We start from the raw sequence: 19648 nt of genomic DNA, 5'->3' as shown, positions 1-19648 counted from the left end.
AGAAGTCACCCTAGCAATTGTGGGTCCATGCGCCCAGCTGGGCAACAACAGGCTGCCGTGGATGGATTCTAATGCACTCGGCCCTTTTCCACACTCACCCTACTTGGATGGACTCTAACCCATTCAGCCCTTCTCCACACTCACCCTACTTCTGCTGCTGGAGTTGCACATGCGTGCAACAGTTTACAACCATTGATTTAAGAGAAATTCATTATGTAAAAATCACACTTCTTTTACTGATGATTCTTGAAAACACTTGAGCCAAGGCTTACCAACAACATTCCTGAAGTCCTACTAACTTGTCCTAAAAATTCTTTCGGAGTACTTGTTACTGAAGGTTTTGACACATTTAAAATACCATGAAATGCCACCTGATATGCCAAAAATACTGTGAAGAAATGGTACTTAAAACAACCAGGTAGCATCATACAATAATATTAGAGCAGGAAGGAAGTCTGATGATAAAGCTATCTCTTCTTATTTTAGAAATAAAAGAACCAGAGGAAAAAAGTGACCTTTGCAGGACATGCAGCCTTTAATCTGCAGCCCACCACACTGCTCAAATAGTAAGGCAGGGTTTTGCTTTTGTTTTTTTTCCTGTTATTATTTTTAAAGCTACTTTTTTTTGGGTTGGGGGCGGGGAAGCCACATGGTATGTGGGATCTTAGTTCCCTGACCAGGGATCGAACCCATGCCCTCCGCAGTGGAAGCACTGAGTCCTAACTACTGGACCGCCAGGGAAGTCCCAGGAAGGCAGTTTTGACTTGGCGAGGAGACAGGGAGCAAGAGGAGACTGAGGGTTGGGGGTTGGATGGGAAAGATCAGGGAGAAAGCAAGAAACGGGGCACTCAAATTAAGAACCTGACGATCAAGTCAAAACTGTGTCTCCATCTCAAGTTTAAGTGTTATTAATGGCATTTAAATTAATAGCATAGAACTTTAATGATGTAAGTTTGCAATGATGATGATATATGACATTCTACTAATATATAATACATACATACAGATATCTGCACATTAAGGCACTTATCCCCTTGACAATTATTAATAATTGACTGCACAAGTGATGGTGTTGTCTGCTGCAGGATATGATAGGGGAGGGCTGTCTTTCCACATTGCTCTCCAAGATTGATGCGCATTTCAAGCTGTCTGCTAAACTTGCGATAATAGCCAATGGGTTTCAGTTTTCATTTTTGTATTTGGGATGGGTGGGTGGCGTTTTATTTTTATGTACTCTTTGCTCCAAGGTGAAAAAAAAATGACAAATATTTTTAAAACCATTCTTCCTTTAAAGCAAACCCCCCAAACACTTACATCCCACCCACACACCTAACACTGACAAAACCTGTGAACCTCCTGATTGCCTTTTTTTTTTTTTGAAGGGAGATAACTTGGGAAGTTTCCTGATGCAAGCTTCTGGCAATCACTGCAGCTGCAGGTCTGTAGGCTGAGGGACATACAAGGGTTGACTATTCGGATGAAGGACAGTTACAATTTTCCCAGCTCCTTTCAAAAGGCTTACAACATACATATTTCTCCAGCAAAGAATTTCATTTTGTGGTCTGTATTTTTTTCCTATTTCTTTTTCAAAAATAGAGGAGATAATTCTTAAAGACACATTGATGAAAATTATTATTGCAAGTCCAAATACACGGTTCAGTTCAGCTCAGTCACTCAGTTGTGTCTGACTCTTTGGACCCCATGGACTGCAGTACACCAGGCTTCCCTGTCCATCACCAACTCCCAGAGATTACTCAAACACATGTCCATTGAGTCAGTGATGCCATCCAACCATCTCATCCTCTGTCATCCCCTTCTCCTCCTCTCAGATAACTTCCAGGTACAAATCAAAAGAAGGCAATGGCACCCCACTCCAGTACTCTTGCCTGGAAAATTCCATGGACAGAGGAGCCTGGTAGGCTGCAGTTCATGGGGTCTCGAAGAGTCAGACACAACTGAGCGACTTCACTTTCACTTTCAACTTTCATGCACTGGAAAAGGAAATGGCAACCGACTCCAGTGTTCTTGCCTGGAGCATCCCAGGGACGGGGAGCCTGGTGGGCTTCTGTCTATGGGGTCACACAGAGTCGGACACAACTGAAGCGACTTAGCAGCAGCAGCACAAATCAAAAGAATTTAATCTTATCTCTAAACTGTATACAGAGAGAAAAAAGCACAAGATTACTGGGTTGGCCCAAAGGTTCGTTTGAAAACTACGAACATACCTTTTGGCCAACCGAATACTAATAAACACAATATATTTAGAAAAAGATTCAGATTAAGAAGCCAGGACTATATTTCTAAAGAGTGCTTTGTGCCTATAGTGACATCTTTAAAATAAACTGCAGAAGAACAAACTGTGATGTTACTTTAATGAACTAAATTTTAATCCCTTTAAGAAATTTAGTTAGCAAACTCCTCAGGATAGTTTACATACCACTGAGGCCATACTACAGTGTGTGTGTGTGCTTAGTCACTCAGTCGTGTCCAACTCTTTGCGACCCCATGGACTGTAGCCCGCCAGGCTCCTCGGTCCATGGGGATTCTCCAGGCAAGAATACTGGAGTGCCTTGCCATGCCCTCCTCCAGGGGATCTTCCCAACTCAGGGATCAAATCCAGGTCTCCTGCATTGCAGGCGTATTCTTTTCCCATTTGAGCCACCAGGGAAGCCCAAGAATACAACAGTGGGTAGCCTATCCCTTCTCCAGGGGATCTTCCCCGCCCAGGAACTGAACTGGGGTCTCCTGCATTGCAGGCAGATTCTTTACCAGCTGAGCTACCAGGGAAGCACATATACGGTACCCAGTATACTATTTTTCATATATTCACAATTTTACTTGCCTCTGTCACTCCTGACACTTTTGTACTTGTTCCCTTTCCCAGATGGGACCACTTATGTTCATAACCATGAGAAACATACCTCCACATAAACCAAGAAGTCAACAGCTATCATTGAAATGTTTTACTCATTTATTTCTCCTTCTATCACACCTGTTCGTGGATTCCCAGTCCTGTCTCAAAAGTAGTACAAGCAGAATGTTGTAAGATCCAACTTCAGTGCAATCAACTTATTTGGTACCAAAATAAATAGAACAGACTGACAAGGTAGTCAGAAAGTCCCAGAAACCATTTGGAGACTCGGCGTCTGGTCCTAGTGCTATTTATGACTCTCTGTCCAGCCTTGGGTGGGAAAAAAAGTCTCTAAACCTTAATTTCATCATCTGCTCCATATCAGGGTGGATGTAAAAATACAAAACTATCCCAACTGTGAATGGACCTAAAAATGTCAAATTACATGCAAATGAATTATTCAAAACAGCACTCCATGATAGTGTCACATCTTACACTTAATCGTCTTTTTAGAATAACGTATCCAGGAATGTGGGCTTCCCTGGTGGTTCAGCAGCAAAGAATCTGCCTGCAATGTAGGAGCTGCAGGTTTGATCCTTGGATTGCGAAGATCCCCTGGAGGAGGGCACGGCAACCCACTCCAGTATCCTTGCCTGGAGAATCCCATGGACAGAGAAGCCTGGAGGGCTACAGTCCATGGGGTTGCAAAGAGTCGGACATGACTGAAACAACTTAGCATGCACGCATGCATCCAGGAATGTCGGCTTTACAATCTGTTGTTGGGGGGGGGGGAGTGGCGTATATAAAACCCTCTTACAGTTATTTAATTTATTATGGCAACTAAATTTTCCTGAATATTTTATCACAATATTGAGTAAATTTTAGAAATGGTTGATGCTTTTGAACTGTGGTGTTGGAGAAGACTCTTGAGAGTCCCTTGGACTGCAAGGAGATCCAACAGGTCCATTCTGAAGGAGATCAGCCCTGGGATTTCTTTGGAAGAATGATGCTAAAGCTGAAACTCCAGTACTTTGGCCACCTCATGTGAAGAGTTGACTCACTGGAAAAGACTCTGATGCTGGGAGGGATTGGGGGCAGGAGGAGAAGGGGACGACAGAGGATGAGATGGCTGGATGGCATCACTGACTCGATGGACGTGAGTTTGAGTGAACTCCGGGAGTTGGTGATGGACAGGGAGGCCTGGCGTGCTGCGATTCATGGGGTCGCAAAGAGTCGGACACGACTGAGCGACTGATCTGATCTGATACCTTAACATAATAAGGTTAAAGTAAAAAATATTGTTTAGCATGTGTTATGGGACCAGCCCTGCCAGTGCAGGGTTAAGTAACATTAAGCGAGACGGCCATTGCCAAGTAGACACAGCAAGTGAAAGTGAAGTCACTCAGTCATGTCCGACTCTTTGCGACCCCATAGGCTGTAGCCTACCAGGCTCCTCTATCCATGGGATTTTCCAGGCAATAGTACTGGAGTGGATTGCCATTTCCTTCTCCAGGGGATCTTCCCAACCGGGATCGAACCCAGGTCTTCCACATTGTAGACAGACGCTTTACCGTCTGAGCCACCAGGGAAGTGCAGACACAGCAAAGGAGGACCCAAAACCTACTCTCACATCATGTCAGGATCCAGCTGCTTGGGGAGCAAATGTGCCCCACGTGAACACTCCTCTGCTTTTTTAACCAACTGTTTCTGTTCAACTTCTCCCTTCAGTACAGCCTCACTTTGAATATCCTGAACTCGGGACCTTTTTAAGTACAGCGCAAGTCAAGAGATACGATAAGATGAAAGGAGGTAGAAAAGGTCCTTAATTCAACAAAACTTTGACTTTGGGTTATTCAACTTCTGGGGGACTCAGTTTCTTAATGAACTAGGCACAGACATGTCCTCCATTACTTCAAAACAAAACCCAAGCCTTTGAAAATATTACACCCATCATTCCAAATGCTGGAAGCAAGACACGATATTCCATCAGAATGGGGCTCTCCCTGAATGCTTTATAAGTGGTTCTACATTTCTCTGTGTTAAAACTGACATTTGTCTTTGCCTATTCTTCTATTGGCATTTTTACAATACTCTTACATAGGACTCTACTTCATACCGTCTTCCAAGTGAAAAGCAATACTGAAGATTAAAAAAAAAATTTTTTTTCTTAATCTTGAATTACTACCATCCATGACCTGCTACTCAAAGTGTGGTCAGACAGTGTCATCTGGAAGTTTGTCAGAAAATGGAAACTCAGGCCCCTCCCCAGATTTATGGAATCCGAATGTGCATTTTAACAAGATGTGCAGTGATTCAAATGTACATTAACATTTGAAAAGCCCTGATTTGTGTGTTTCAAATATTACCAGCTTAGCTTTCATAACCCGTGATCATTTGGTTTCCCTTCCTCTTCCAGGAGATTTTATTAAATTAAATTCAAATAAAGACGGTAACTACTAAATAAGTACTGTGACAAGGCAGGAACCACCAATCTCACGAAAACAACTCCACAGAATGTGCCACAAATTTCTTATAGAGGCAAATCTTCTCATCCGATATTTAGTAAATACACTTGCTTTTATAGTAAAATCTATGAATGACATTAAGCCTAGTCATCCCAATGTTGGTTGGGCCCTTGAAGTCATCAGGATTTCTTTGCTTTAACCTCTAGTATCTCCTGCTTCCTATGACTGCCTGCCAAATCACTTACCTTCAGGGGATGTCTGCAGTGTCATTTTCCCTTGGACTTACCTGATTGAGAAGTTACACCATTCAGTGGAAGTGAAAAAACACATCTTGTAAAACCCATCCTGAGTCAAATTCCATGGGGTTGCAGTGAAATTACCCATATGCTTCCTCCCATCCTTATAAGCCAGGTTCCAGCAGAAGCAGATAGAGTGTCAAGGTCTCTCATTCTGGGGAGAGAGGCTCTTTAGCACTTTATGAACCAGAAATCTGGGGGCAGAAAGTCAATACTTGCTTTAAGTGAGGCTGTAACTGACCTCACTTGGAAGACAGCTTTTGGCTTCCGGCTTCCTTAATTAGGAAGGAAACTGTCAGAAGAAACTGATCATATAGGAGAAATAGAGGCCTCCCTGAACTCCTGTCCTCTTGGAAACCGTATTAAGAAACATTTGACAACCTGAAACATCAGGGAACAGTTTACATCTGTCATGGTCTGACGTAAGCCAACAAGCGGACTCCACGTTCTGGTTTCTACTTTAGCCCCATCAACACAACCCTAATATTTCTGCCCCTAATTTCTTAGTCCAGGGAAGTCCAGAGAGGGCAGGGGTGTGGAGAACAACATACGCGGTCCCCACCGTCCTGTGCACAAATCCACTTTTCAAAGAAATCCTCCAGAAGCATGAGAGTCGGTGGATTTCCAACGCGGTCCAAACTGAATACGGGAACATCCGCCTAATTTCTGCCCGTTATCTACGCACAGCATGTGTACGCACACAGTAAGAGCAGACAACGCAATGTGGTACCAAACAATTAAAAGTTCTTCTCAAAGTGGAGATGCAAAACAGAACGAATCTCTCTCTTCTATAAATGAATCGAGCCATCTGCCTCGCAGAAGCAGCAGCAGGAGTACCCAAAACAGCAGAAACAGCAACCTCTGGTGTTAACAATCTAGTCTTGAATCTCATGCTTCACATTTCCCCGGCAAACAAGGCTAAAAATACAAGACAGGCAACAAATAGTCTCTTGGGATCTGCCATTCCATGGATGGCGTATTCAATCAGAGCAATATTTTGTGCTGAAATTCAAAATTGGAGGTGGGGGGTACAAGCTATCACATTAGAAGCTGGTGCTCGGAATTTTAAGTGTGAATCTGATCCCAAAGTATATTAAGCTGAATGGTGAGAGGGTGGCTGTTTCCATACAACATAAATCTCTGAGATGTAGCTGAATACATTTATAGATTTATTTAAGCTCCTCTAAATTCTTCTGCAAATCTCATAGTTAGAGAGATAATTTTAGCCCTCGTGTCACCAAAATATCAGAGCCGTTTTGCTTTCAGCACAGCTTAGAAAAGCCTCTTTGCCGTGGGCTCTGGAGCGGGACTGCGTGGGTTCAAATCCAGGCACCACCACAAAATAAACTTCATGGCCTTGAGCAAGGAACCTGACCTCTCTGTGAAGTTGTTCTCTTGTCTTAAACAGAAAAATCTTAAGAGCGCTCACCTCAAAGACTTATTTTAAGCATTCTATGAGTTAACACATGTAAAACTCTTTAATTAACCAAGGTGTGGGTGCATGCTCTGTTGCTTAGCGCCCAACTCTTTGAGACCCTATGGACTGTACCCCACCAGGCTCCTCTGTCCATGGGATTCTCCAGACCAAGAACACTGGAGGGGGTTGCCATTTCCTCCTCCAGGGAATCATCCCCCACCCAGGGATCAAACCCACATCTCCTGCATTGGCAGGAGGATTCTCTACCACTGAGCCACCAGGGAAGCCCATAAATACAGTCACTACTAGTATTATTTAATATTCAAGCAAGGCTGCAAAAACACCTTCTCTTAAAGAATAGGCATGATATAAAGAGCAGCAATGCTAGGTCTCCTGCCAATGGCAGGTACTGAACACACTAGCGGGTGAGCAGGGAAGTGCTGTGACCTAGAGCCTGTGGCCAAGAATGACAGAAGAAAGCTCCCTTTGGTTATTTGAGGCTGTTTGTCCGTGGAGGCAGCTGAATAAGGAGGACAGAAGACGAGACAATAACGCAGTGGATCAAGTGGTACCACCCAACGAAAGGGACGATCAGAATTCACGGCTAAGGGACGATCAGAATTCACGGCTAAGGGACGATCAGAATTCACGGCTAAGGCATAACAAGAAAGGGCACATGTTCTGGCTGCCTGTTAAGAAGACACCCTGTAACATCACCGTCACCTTCCTTAAGAGGATGTGATGGAATAAATCTTTCTTCGTACACCTGTCTTTGGGATTAGACTATAACCGCTATGGTCTGGGTCCCCAGCCTCCATATTTAAAAAGAAGACAGACCCAAGGAAGTGATATCAAATTTCATGAACTCCTGAACAGGCTATTTTTTGAGAAACCTTGAAAGCCGGCAATACTTTAAGCTGGGTCCTTCTTGGGTGGAAGGAGGATGGTGAAAAGTTTATGAGTCATTGAGGCAACAGGAAAGGGTTTCCCCAACGACTGAGACTGCAGGGTATGGACCTACCAGTCCCACTTAGAGAGTTTTGATGGAACTCACTGAGGATTCCTGGGGTTCCACAGGTTTTCCCAGCCTTAAGGGTACCACTTAAAAAACCACAGACAGGTCACTCAAAGAGTGAGAAGAATGGAAGGCTGACATTACTATTTTTCCTAGTAAGAATATTTTTTAAAAAAAATGGTGACAGGTGCTGCTATTATATGGACAGGTAAAAACAATGAAATTTCTTAACAACTGAGATACTTAAAGACAGTTCCTGAGCTGAAGCCTTTGTTGGGTAGGAAAAGAATGTGTCACTGGACTGCTCAAACTAAGAGCACAATCCAAGAGTCACAAAAAGAAAAACCCATCGAGAAATTGGGAGAAAAGGCTCTTTTTTCATAGCCCCGCTGTGGAGGGGAAGATTTTGGAGGAAAAAGCAGCAGAATGTAGGGCAGGGGAGGCAGTAATAATTTTCGTTAAGGAGAAAGTGAATATAGATTTAAAACTGTAGGAATGAGGGAGGTAAATGGATTTAAGTATGCACAAACCACACGACCTACGGTGCCCATAAAGTAGACATGTATTTCTCTTGCCCTTAATGCATTGCTATGGTTAGGGTAAGGAAGATTGCATTGTCCAGAAAAATTTTTTAAAGAAACTGGGTAAAAGCTCAGCCTACCTGAGATCATCTTCCTCCCTGCCTTCAGACTGGGATCTCGTAAGTACAGTAGCTAACAGAGGAATTACAACCAGATCAACAGCGGGGCTCATTTTTTTCAAAGAACAAAAACAAATCAGTGTGACAACATGATGGGGATTCAATTAGCACTTGGCAGGTCATGAATAACTTTTAAACCACTTTCTTTTAAGTTGGAAAGTGTTAAAATATACTGTAATCATGGTACCCAAGTGCCTTCCTTACAGTATGCTATCCATCAGGAACATAAATCTGAAGTCAGTCTAGTTTACAAAGAAGAGAACCAGAATGTAGTATCTTCAGGCAGTCTGTTGCCCCAGGTAGTTTCCTCTTTGAGGACATTCAAAGCCAATCATCTGAAATCTCATTCCCCATTTTCAGACGGTTTTACTTTAAATATGGAGTGAAAGAAAAGGGGAAGGAAAGGAGTATGGTACAATCATCTTGGAAACAAATAAATGATAGCTAATTGTAAAGACATGGCTACTGAATTGTTCAATAGTATTATATAGTCAAAGTCAAGAGCCTAGTTCTGTCTATCCTGTTGTTTAGGGAAAGCAGAGAAGCTTGGTTCAAAACAATGTGAAAAGAACAACATAAAACACTATTTACTTGGATAAGTAAGAACGACAAGAGGCCAACCCCAGAGACACCACTTAGTAAACACGTCCCCAGGGGAACCTCATCTTGCTTTCAATGAAAGGGCACCATCCTGGGCTGGGAGAACTGAAGTAACATTGAAAGCCACCCTTTGTTCTGAAAAACTCTTAATTGTGCCCACCTGTCCCAAGTCAGGTGCGTGTGGCTTCGCAGACTTGCAGCCTGTTTACTGCTCATTTCTTGGGGAATCTCTGACAGGTGCTAAAGGTAATGGGCTTGCTGCCCCAACAAGTAAAATATTACAAGGGAAATATTAGTCAGATGTACAGCTCCACTCCATGTGTCTTGAACACCACTATGATCTGCGCAAGACATTTGTTGTAAATAAGCCTGCAGAGTGTACAGTATGTTTTCCAGGAGTCCTCCGAAGAACAGCTTGCCGACAAGAGGTGCTAGCCTTAGTTTCACAGCCAGCAAAACTCCATCCAAGAGGCTTTTTGGCAGGTCCGCACCTCTTGTTTCAAGCTAGATTCAAGACAGACCCATCAACCAAATTCCAAACGTCAGTATGTGGCATCAGTCACTCTTAGGTACTCAGCATAGAATAGCCAAGTGGAAACTCAGACATTTAAAATCAACATTCAGGACAGAAAAGGCCCGCTTTCCCCCAGAACAGTGTATTAAAAACAACTCAGAGCTGACTTTGCAAGGAGGCATTCTCCGTAGTAAATTAAATGGCTGAAGCTTGTGCTTCTTCCAGCAAGGAAAAGAACTATGCTCCCCACCATCAGCGTGTGCAATCACTGGCTCATTTTTAAGCCTTTCCTGCTTTTTTAAAAGCCTACTCCATTAAAAGGAGCGGGAAAAAAAACTTTTCAGGAAATGAAATGCAAATAGTCACTGAACAGGATCATAAAAGGGGAAAAACCTCTATCCACCTTTTTTTTTTTTTTTTTTAAATTTTTCATTCCAGGCAGCAAGACTGCTTTTAACACACCGTTAGCTTTTATAAAAATGAGATGATACTGGTTCTTTTATGATCATCCTCAACCCTTTCCACCCTTTTCTGTCTCGCGGCTACTCACAGTATGTTCGAGGGAAATGAGGTGGGCTGGTCAGTTTCACCTCTCGCCAGACCAGCGTTAGGTAAGTCACTGAATGTAATTTACAAATTCTAAGCCTAATGGATGACACCCAGGAAATAAAGAAAGGTAAAGAAGAGCGGGAAGGAGAAGCTTCCTGTTTGATTTCAAAGGTAAAAGGCACAGTCCTCAAGCTATGCGTAACACTGCCTCTGATCACCTTCAAACAAGTCCGCGGGTTTTAAGTTGATGCTCCCCGTCCTCGCTCAAGGTGGAGCTGAAACCAGTTGCAAAATTTCCCCCTACTGGAGTCCAAAGGAGCCAGGAAAAATGGGGTCTACGTCTCTAAGTAGAAAGAAGCAGCGGCTTCCCTGCCGCTCAGGGGCCCCGCGCTGGCTAGCTCCCGGGCAGGAGCCGGCACCCGGCAGGGAAACCAGGCGCCGGGTGACCGGCCTCGGGCCAACTGCGAACCCGGCTGGGCACTGCAGGCGCAGTTACGCGCGGCCCGCGCACACAGCTTTCCCGGGTACACGGCGGCCTTCTCGAAAGACAGCCCAGTGCTGCCCACGACCTCGGGCTGCTGTCGCCCAAGGCGTGTCGAGCTTCGCGGACCTCAACCTAAGTGCTGCTCCCCAAAGGGAAAAGGCGCGATCTCCATTCAAGCCCACCCTACCGAGTCTCCCAGTACCCGGTCCCTACTCCCCAGGAGCTCTCGGACACCCCTCCGGGCGCCCACCCGAGAACGGGCTCGCTTCGGAAGGAAGTGGAGTGGACTCGAGAGAGCGAGAATGGAGTGAAGAGAGCGGCGGACTCCAGTCTGCAGCAATTGGGGAGGGCTCGGAAAAGGGAGAGAACGAAGAGAATCAAGGCAGGGTAGGGGCCCAGCGGTCCCAGCAACCTGTAGGATTGCAGCTGATCTCAAACTTGGGGTGGGAGACAGACAGTGGTCCCCTCGGAGGTCCTCCACCCGAGAGCCACCCCTTGCGCTCCGCGCGCGCGGGGAGGTGCAGGGCGCAACTTGAGAAGCCAAGGCCATCGGTGCGGGTCCCGATCAGTCGCCTCTCCCCCGTCCCCTCCTCCCCGCGCCCGGCCCCGCCGCCCGCTGGGCCCCGCGCTTACCTCGGGCAGCCGCAGCCCCCGCCGCCCAGAAGCAGAGCCCCAGCCAAGGGAGCCACTGGCGCGCCCCTCCAGCGCCTCTTCCTGCGGCGGCCGCTCTCCCCATACTGCTCGCCCCACTTGGGAGTACAGGTCTTCTTCCGCGCCCCGGGAAAGACTCGACGAGCCAGGGGGTCCGAGGAGAGTGGGTCCCGGGGGTCTTCAGCGAGTGACTGCTCCACGGCCGCTCCCTACAGCAGCAGGGCAGGGCGCTCCGAGTCGCCGCGCGCTGGGCACCCAGAGGATGCGCGCGTCCCCATAGCCTCCCACGGCGGGGCGACCGACGCCGCCACGGTCACTGCTGGAGCCGCCCGCCTTCCCCTCCGCACCGCTCGCGAGCAGCTCTCCCGCCGCAGCCGCCGCCGCCGGGATCCGGACTAGGGAGGTAAGGAGGGAACCCGCATCCCTAATGAGACCCCCGTGGCCGCCCCTTCTCCTCCCCTCCGAGCGGCAGCCAATGAGCCGGGCCGGGGCGGGGCGGCGGGAGGGGCGGGGGCGGCCGGCCGCGCGGCGCTGGGTGGGGCGGGCGGCGGGAGGCGCAGGTGAGTCCTGCGGCGGCTGCGCACAGCCCCCCGCCCCGCCCCAGGTTCCCGCACGCTCCGCAAAAAAACCTCGGCTCAGCGAGCTCGGACGCGGGGCCTGAGCGGGGCTCGCGGAGGTCACGCGCGCTCCAAAGATGCGAGCAGAGCCGACGGGCCTCTTAGAGGCGAACCCGGCGCAGAAAGATGTGAGCATCTCGGCAGCCTGAGTATCCTGCTTCTTGGAAACCACTGTTCTGTTCAACTTTGAGCCCTTTCGCAGCCCTGCCTCTCTATCTTCCATTTTTTTAAATCAAATCAGGCAACACTCTTGAAGCATTAAAAAAAAAAAAGACTCAAATACCAAGTGGGGAAAAAAATATCACTAGAATAAACCCATTATTGCAGCTAGGCGAAATATGCAAGGATGTACAGAAAGCGGTGGGGGATCATGGGTGCCCTCAGAGGATGTGATTGAGTTTTCTTTTTTTTCCCCCCCAATTTCCTTGTCTGCGGATCTAATCACGCTGGAATCCCCCCAACTTTTCAGAAAGCTACCTCGTTTCTGACAGCTCCTGTTTTGTTTTAATCTGGGCCCTGGCAATTGCTTTCCTCCTAAGCATCAGGGAAAGGCAGTCGTGCTGGGCCTTTGTAAGAAGGAAAGACTTTTCTTAAAAGTGTGGTTTGTTTTGAATAGACTGTCAAATCTTTATTTAACTGCTTTTGAAAGTACCTTGTGGTTGCCTCTTAGAGTCCCTCCTGCAGAAGGAGACATTTGAGAGACACTGCCTTGGGCCACACAGTTTCAGAGCAAAGAACACACCAGGGGGGTTGGCCCTGAGTTCAAGGCTCTAAAGGCAAGGCATCTCATACTCTCGCAGTATCGAGCCCCCCCGCCCCCAAATGGTGTCTAAACTCAGCTGGTCAGAATGTGTGTCCCCTTTTGCCTGGTGGACCCAAAAGAAAATGAAGTCTTGGTTTGAAATAAAGACAAAGTTGTCAACGGCTCCCCACTGCCTAACATTCAACATCGATACAGAACTTTTACAAAAATCCATCTCTCTGGTCAAGTTGTTACCTGCTCCCAAACACCTTTCTCAGGAGAATAAACAGTTTAAAGTGAGGTAATTGTTCCGGATGAGGTAATTGCGATAAATAGCTTTCTTCCCAGGAAAAAGAGGATGATAGGCAGAAAGATTGATTCCTTGATAAGCACGCAGGCCATCCCTCTCCGGAGTGCCACCAGACACGTGACTGTCAGCAATCACTTCCTCACGTCTTCTTGCCGTTCAATAAAAGGTTTGGGACCCGGTCAAGAAAACCAAGCTCTGGGGAATGAAGGCTTGGAAACAAAGACTGATGTGGGACTGGCCAGGGACTCGTCTGAAAATCTCTTTAGAATCTTGGTAAATGAGGGTTTTGTCCTTTTCCTCTGAGAAGGTGAATTGGGAATTAATCTACCAAATATGCTTTACCTGTCTCCTGGAAAATAGTCATTCATCCTCCAACTTTCCTTATTCTTCAAGACTATGTGACAGGTATATCACAAATGAGTATTTTCTTTAAAAAAAAAGGAAGAAAAAGGAATGACTGTTTCTCTGAGATAGTATTTAAGTACTATTGACTTCAAAGGGATGCAAAAGTATAATAATTTTATTTTGAAAAAAATATCTAGGAAATAGATGAGCTAATAAGGTTAACAGGTGAGATTAATAAGTCCAGTAAAATTGGGATGACAATTAAGAGAGGACAGAAACTAAGAATCTTTGAGTGCATACCTTGCTCAGTATAGGTACATTACATATGGACATGTATATATTATGTGTTCATATATTTGTTGTATATAAATATATATTATATATTTTTGTTTTTTGTTTCAGAAAAGAACCAAACTCTGGAAGTTAGGTACTATTATCCCTGCCGGGCAGCTAGTCAAGCTGAGTAGAGAGTGATTTGCTCAAGGTCACATAACGTGACTCAGCTGGTAAAGAATTGGTCTGCAATGCAGGAGACCTAGGTTCAATCCCTGGGTTGGAAAGACCCCCTGGAGAGGGAAAAGGCTACCCACTCCAGTATTCTGGCCTGGAGAAGTCCATGGACTGTATGGACCATGGGGTCACAGAGTCGGACACGACTGAGTGACTTTCATTCACTCACTCACATAACCAAGTGACTGACCATCAAGAATGAGGCAGCAGTTTGAACAATTCTAAACCCAAGATAAAGCCTGAGGTTGTGTCCCGTCTGTCAGGTTTATCAGAGATAGACCTTCCGCCTCATTTTCTTCAATACTGTTTAACTACTGGGTTGGGAGAGGTGGGGTCTTCGGTATTATGACACATCACAGACCAGGTATTCATTTTAGGTCTCGTATTAATCATGTTCTGCATCTCAATATACCCTCTGTTAATCTAACTCTGGCTGTTTTTTAAGATGCATGAATCATACTCCGTTCCATTTGGAGAACCATCCATACCCATTTGGAGAAGGACACTGAGTGGTCACTGCTTGAGATCATGGTCTCTGGCTGAGGAGCAGCGTGGAAGAACTGACCTGAGAATCAGGATGCCAGGGTGCTGGGCCCTGACACTGCCGGGGACTGACTGTGTGGCCTGAGGCAAGTCAACAGCCCCTCCTCTGAGTTTCTTCATCCGTAAAATGGGGGTATTTCACTAGATAAGCTTAAGACCAACCCTATTGAAGATCCATCATTTTCAACTCTAGCATATCGTGATCTTGAATGCCCAGTACAATCAAGTTGGAAATTAAGCCACTCCTTCTGAAACTGGGACAATTACGTAGCAAATGCGTTGTGTTCTAGAGAAATTATTTTGGATCATAGCCGATCTATAAGCGTTAGCTGTAACCAAGGAATATTCATTTAAGGAAGAGGCTTAGGAAAGTGTTTTTCTCGTTTTTGCTGCTTGGATTGACTATGACTAAATGGCACCCCACTCCAGTACTCTTGCCTGGAAAATCCCATAGACGGAGGAGCCTGGTGGGCTGCAGTCCATGGGGTGCGAAGAGTCGGACATGACTGAGCGACTTCACTTTCACTTTTCACTTTCATGCATTGGAGAAGGAAATGGCAACCCACTCCAGTGTTCTTGCCTGGAGAATCCCAGGGACGGGGGAGCCTGGTGGGCTGCCGTCTATGGGGTCACACAGAGTCGGACACGACTGAAGTGACAGCATAGCATAGCATTTTCTAGCAGTTGATACCTAGAGATCAAGAGGTAGAATATTTCCAGTGCCTGTTTTATTGCAGTATAATTGACATATAATGTTATGTGAGTTTCAGGTGTACAAAACAATGATTTGATATTTGTATGATGAAATGATCACCACAAGTCAACGTTTGTCACATTACATAGTTTGATCTTTTTTCTTGTGATGAGAACTTTTAAGATCTACTCTCAGCAAATTTCACAAAAGAAAAACAGTGTTTTTAACTACAGTCACCATGCTATACGGTACATACATCCCCAGGAATTATTTATTTTATAACTGGAAGTGTGTACCTTCTGAGCCCGTCCACCTATTTCACCTAGCCCTCACCCCCTACCTCTGGCAAACACCAATCTGTCCTCTGTATGTGTGAGTTTGGTTCATTTTGTTCATTGTTTTTGTTTTGGATCGCACATGTAAGTGAGAACACGGAGTACTTTTTCTCCTTCTGACTTACCTCACTTTGCATAATGCCCTTCAGGTCCATTCTTACTGTTTCAAGTGGTAGGATTTCCTTCTTTCTTCGCAGCCTTTTGATTATCTCTAGCCAAACTAGTCTCAAAAAATAGAAAATATTTGAGTGTAATTTGGAGGAGAAAATAGATTTTGCATGGCAAGATATGCCCTTCTGAATATAATAAATGATTTTTAAGTTGTTAATTATAACTCCTTAGGAAATCCTGTGTATTTGCCTGGAAAAAAAAAAAAAAAAACATTTTAAATGATCTAATGCACCTATTTGGTAGAAGTGGTAAAACTCCAAAAGACATTAAATAATGTAGAGATTCTGCAAGAGTAAGGGGTGGGACTTCCCAGGTGGTCCAATGGTTAAGATTTCACCTCCCAATGCAGGGGATTAGGTTTGACCCCTGGTTGGAGGTTAAGATTTCACATGTCTCATGGCCCAGAAACCAAAACATAAAGCAGAAGCAATATTGTAATAAATTCAATAAAGACTTTTAAAAAAATGGTCCACATCCAAAAAAAAATCAATAATAATAATCTTAAATTAAAAAAAAAAAAGAGTAAAGGAAAGAACTTGTTCCAGGAGATGGAGAGGGAAAAAGAAGCCGGGGGTGGGTGGAAAGCCATGCCTATCAACAAGTGGCTTTTCTTCTAGGAGATCCAAATCATCAGGAAAGTTATGGAGGCGAGTGAATTCTTTATGAAAAAGAGCAAAGTAACTATAGTTTGGATTAGATTACTAAATACAAAACACACTCAGAAGAGAGAGGAAGGCCCTTAGATGAGGAAGCTTTCAAAAAAGTATGGAGACATCGTGGGGCCTCCCTAACAATAGAACTGGATTAGTTTAGGAGCAGGAGATGCCTATTGAAAATCTGAACAAAAGCCAGGTATCAGAAGTCAGTGAGATCAAGACCTTTGGGAATAAAACTCGGCTTTAACTGAGGAGATGGAGAAGATGGGTTTAGGAATATTGGGGGAAAACTTAGGGGGAAAAGAGCAGAAAAGAACTCTACCGCATAGTGGTACATCTTGCTTTACTTTCGGGACTGAATGGGCAGTTTTAGTTACAACCGCTGTCAGAATCTTTCATAAGGTTTCTACGGCCTTTGCAGGCTGCACACAGATCCTTTCCTAAGCGTGCACCATAGAGAGGCAGTCTTCCCACATCTGTGGCTTTCCTCCTCCAGGAACCTGACTACTATTTGTCATTTCTCGACTCAAGTGTTTCTAAGCTCTGCTACTGCCGGATGTTTCTGATAAAAGCCCCTGTCTCTATTCATCATACAGTTATGATCATTAACAGGGGAAGACCTGAAATCAACAGATGAAAGAGCAACAGCTGGCGACTGCAATGGGTGAACCTGGCAGTACAATTAAATGAGATAGTCTGCAAGCAATGTTGCCATTGGGAATACTCGGTGTCAGTCATTTCCCCAGAAAGGTCTTGTTCAATCAAAGCAGCATATTTCAGAAATGCATGGGACTTACAGAGAGCAGACAGGATTTCACTCACCACTATGGGCTCACAACCTACTTATGGTTCAGAAAACTGCTGGAACAGGGGGAGAAAAGGATGCTGAGAGCTGGGGAAGCTTGAGCGCTCCACATGTGATGTTCTGTCTAGGTACAATAATCCAGGTTAACAACCTTCCCTGGTAAAGGCAATATGGGATCGTTTGTTAAGGAGACTCTCTCACACACACAAAATTAGAGAAGTCTATTTTGGATGTTGGGCTACAAGGCAGCAATAAAGTGCAGAAATCCAATACATTTGTTTAGAAAGGGCAGTGGGGCACTCAGATAAGACTCTAACTAAACACATTTTTCCTGACACCACAAGTATGCCTTCCTTGTTTTCTACTCCAGGACTTTCTTCCTGGAATCAGGCATCTAGGAGTTTGGACTGTAGCTGTTGACATGGATGAATGAAAAACTTAAAAATAATAACAAGAAACACAATTTTTGGCAGTAAAATTAATGTGTTAGCTCTTTAAGAAAGTAATAAACTGGGTGAAGAAAGACAAGATGTGTTAATTCATAAAAGATGTGGCCTCTGATGACAGTGTCACATGCAACCCCTGAGTCACCTGACCTTGGCACGGAGCATCAGAAATGTGCCAGTTTCTCAGCCCAGCACCTTGTGGTAGCTCGGGGAGAGCCTGGTATCTTTCCATGTTGGGAGGAAAGGCTATGATTCTTAACTGTCAAGTGGAAGATTCCACCAAACCTTTGTGGAGTCTGTGTTTGTGACAGGTTTTTACTGCCCAGGTTGTATCTGTGTGTTCCTTCCACAAGCTTCCATGGAGGACCATTCATTCATTCATTCATTTCTTCTTCTTGATCTATGCTGGTAGGTATATGCCTGCTGGTGAATAGAGAAAATAGGGGAAGAGACTTCCAGAGATAAAGTAAATGTATATTTCAGGTCACATGACTGCCATGTCACCTTCACTACACCACACACCTGTCTCCTGCCAACTGAAAAAAAAAAAGCAGAATCTAGAAGTCGAGAATGATGTTTTATTCAGTGGACTTGCTGAGGACTTAAGCCCAGGCAGCAGCCTGTCAAGTAGCTCGGAGGGACTGCTCTGAAGAGGTGAGTGAGGAGCCAGTATATATGGGAATTTTTGTAACAAAAACCAGGTAGCTGGAACGTTGAAAGATTACTGTTAATTAAAGAAAAAACTCAGATGTCTCAAGTCAATGAACTTAGCGCTTTTCTATATATGGGGAGATGCAGAGTCTGGGCTCATTGAAATCAATCCTTTGATGTTAGTGTTAACTATTTCGGGCCAGTGTCCTTCTCTTTTGCATCCTGAATCCCCTCAGGGTGCATTGTCAGTGACTGATGTCATGACGGCTGCGATGTCCTTTGTTTACTGAGCTGGTAGATGGCATTCTTTCTTCACACCCCAAATAGAAGACAGCTGAACCCATGAAGAGATGACTGCCCTGCAGGTTCTGGTCAAGAACAGAATCAAGAGTCCAAAAATATGACAAGCAGAGCAAACTCATATTCTAACCTCTCCATTCCCTCATTAATATTACAAGATTCAGAGCTGCTTTATTTTCCTGGAACCCAAAGTCAATTGTTGGGGAAATATAAGGTTAGATGCACAGTTTCCGGGATCCAGTGATGAACAGAGCCAGTGGCTTTCTTTCTACACTAAAGTTGCCTGTTTTCCTGCAGAACAAGGGCTAAGGAATAGATGGCTGCAATCTGTCAGAGTTGGAGACTAGAAATGTCAATAGTGCCTGTTTGTGGTACCAGGACCAAGAGAAGAAAAAGGAGTCTAGCCTCTGGGACAAATTATGATGAACAGAATGGTAGTGTATGCATTTGGGGGTGGATTATGCTATCAAAGAAGTTTCTCAAAGAGCCTTTGATCTTAAGAAGCCACTTGTACCAATGCCAGTCACTAAGAAAAATATGGCTTCTCTGAGAAGTAAAATAAAAGAAATAAGCAAAATAAGGTTTCTTTTCATTTTTTAAAATTTTCCTCTCTCACTTTCTTTTTTCCTTCAGTTCCCTTGACCTCCCTTCTGGAATAAAACATCATAAATGACTACCTGTCACTAATAGAGGGATGACAACTTCTTTGGACCCTTAAAAGCACTATTTAAGTAACTGTTGCATGATTCCAATCAATGGTGTACAAAGAGAAAATGCTAGCTTAACACACAGGATCATTTCCAATTTTCAAATACAGCTTTGACTTTTCTGACCCAAATCCTACTATATACCTGCTTCCTTTTATCCATCTTTATGGGAAAAAAACTATGAATTTATAATTTGTTATATCTTAAGGCTCAGGCAGTAGATTTAAAAGCATTCATTAGTAAATGGCTGTCATGCATTCTGAAGGAGAAAAGA

General features: G+C 44.7%; 1 protein-coding gene across 1 annotated transcript in view; it reads right to left on the bottom strand.

Moving 5' to 3' along the window:
• Positions 1-11627, bottom strand: part of UNC5D (unc-5 netrin receptor D) — a 637872-nt gene extending 626245 nt beyond the window's left edge. The window contains exon 1 of the mRNA NM_001192518.3: positions 11525-11627. Coding sequence (NP_001179447.1) covers positions 11525-11627 — 103 coding nt within the window. The remainder of the gene's footprint in view (positions 1-11524) is intronic.
• Between the last annotated feature and the right edge of the window lie 8021 nt (positions 11628-19648).

The sequence above is a fragment of the Bos taurus genome, chromosome 27 (assembly GCF_002263795.3).
Source record: "Bos taurus isolate L1 Dominette 01449 registration number 42190680 breed Hereford chromosome 27, ARS-UCD2.0, whole genome shotgun sequence".
NCBI classification, from domain to species: Eukaryota; Metazoa; Chordata; class Mammalia; order Artiodactyla; family Bovidae; genus Bos; species Bos taurus.
The sequence above is the reverse complement of the archived record's forward strand: the minus strand, read 5'-3'. Positions and strand labels throughout refer to the sequence as shown.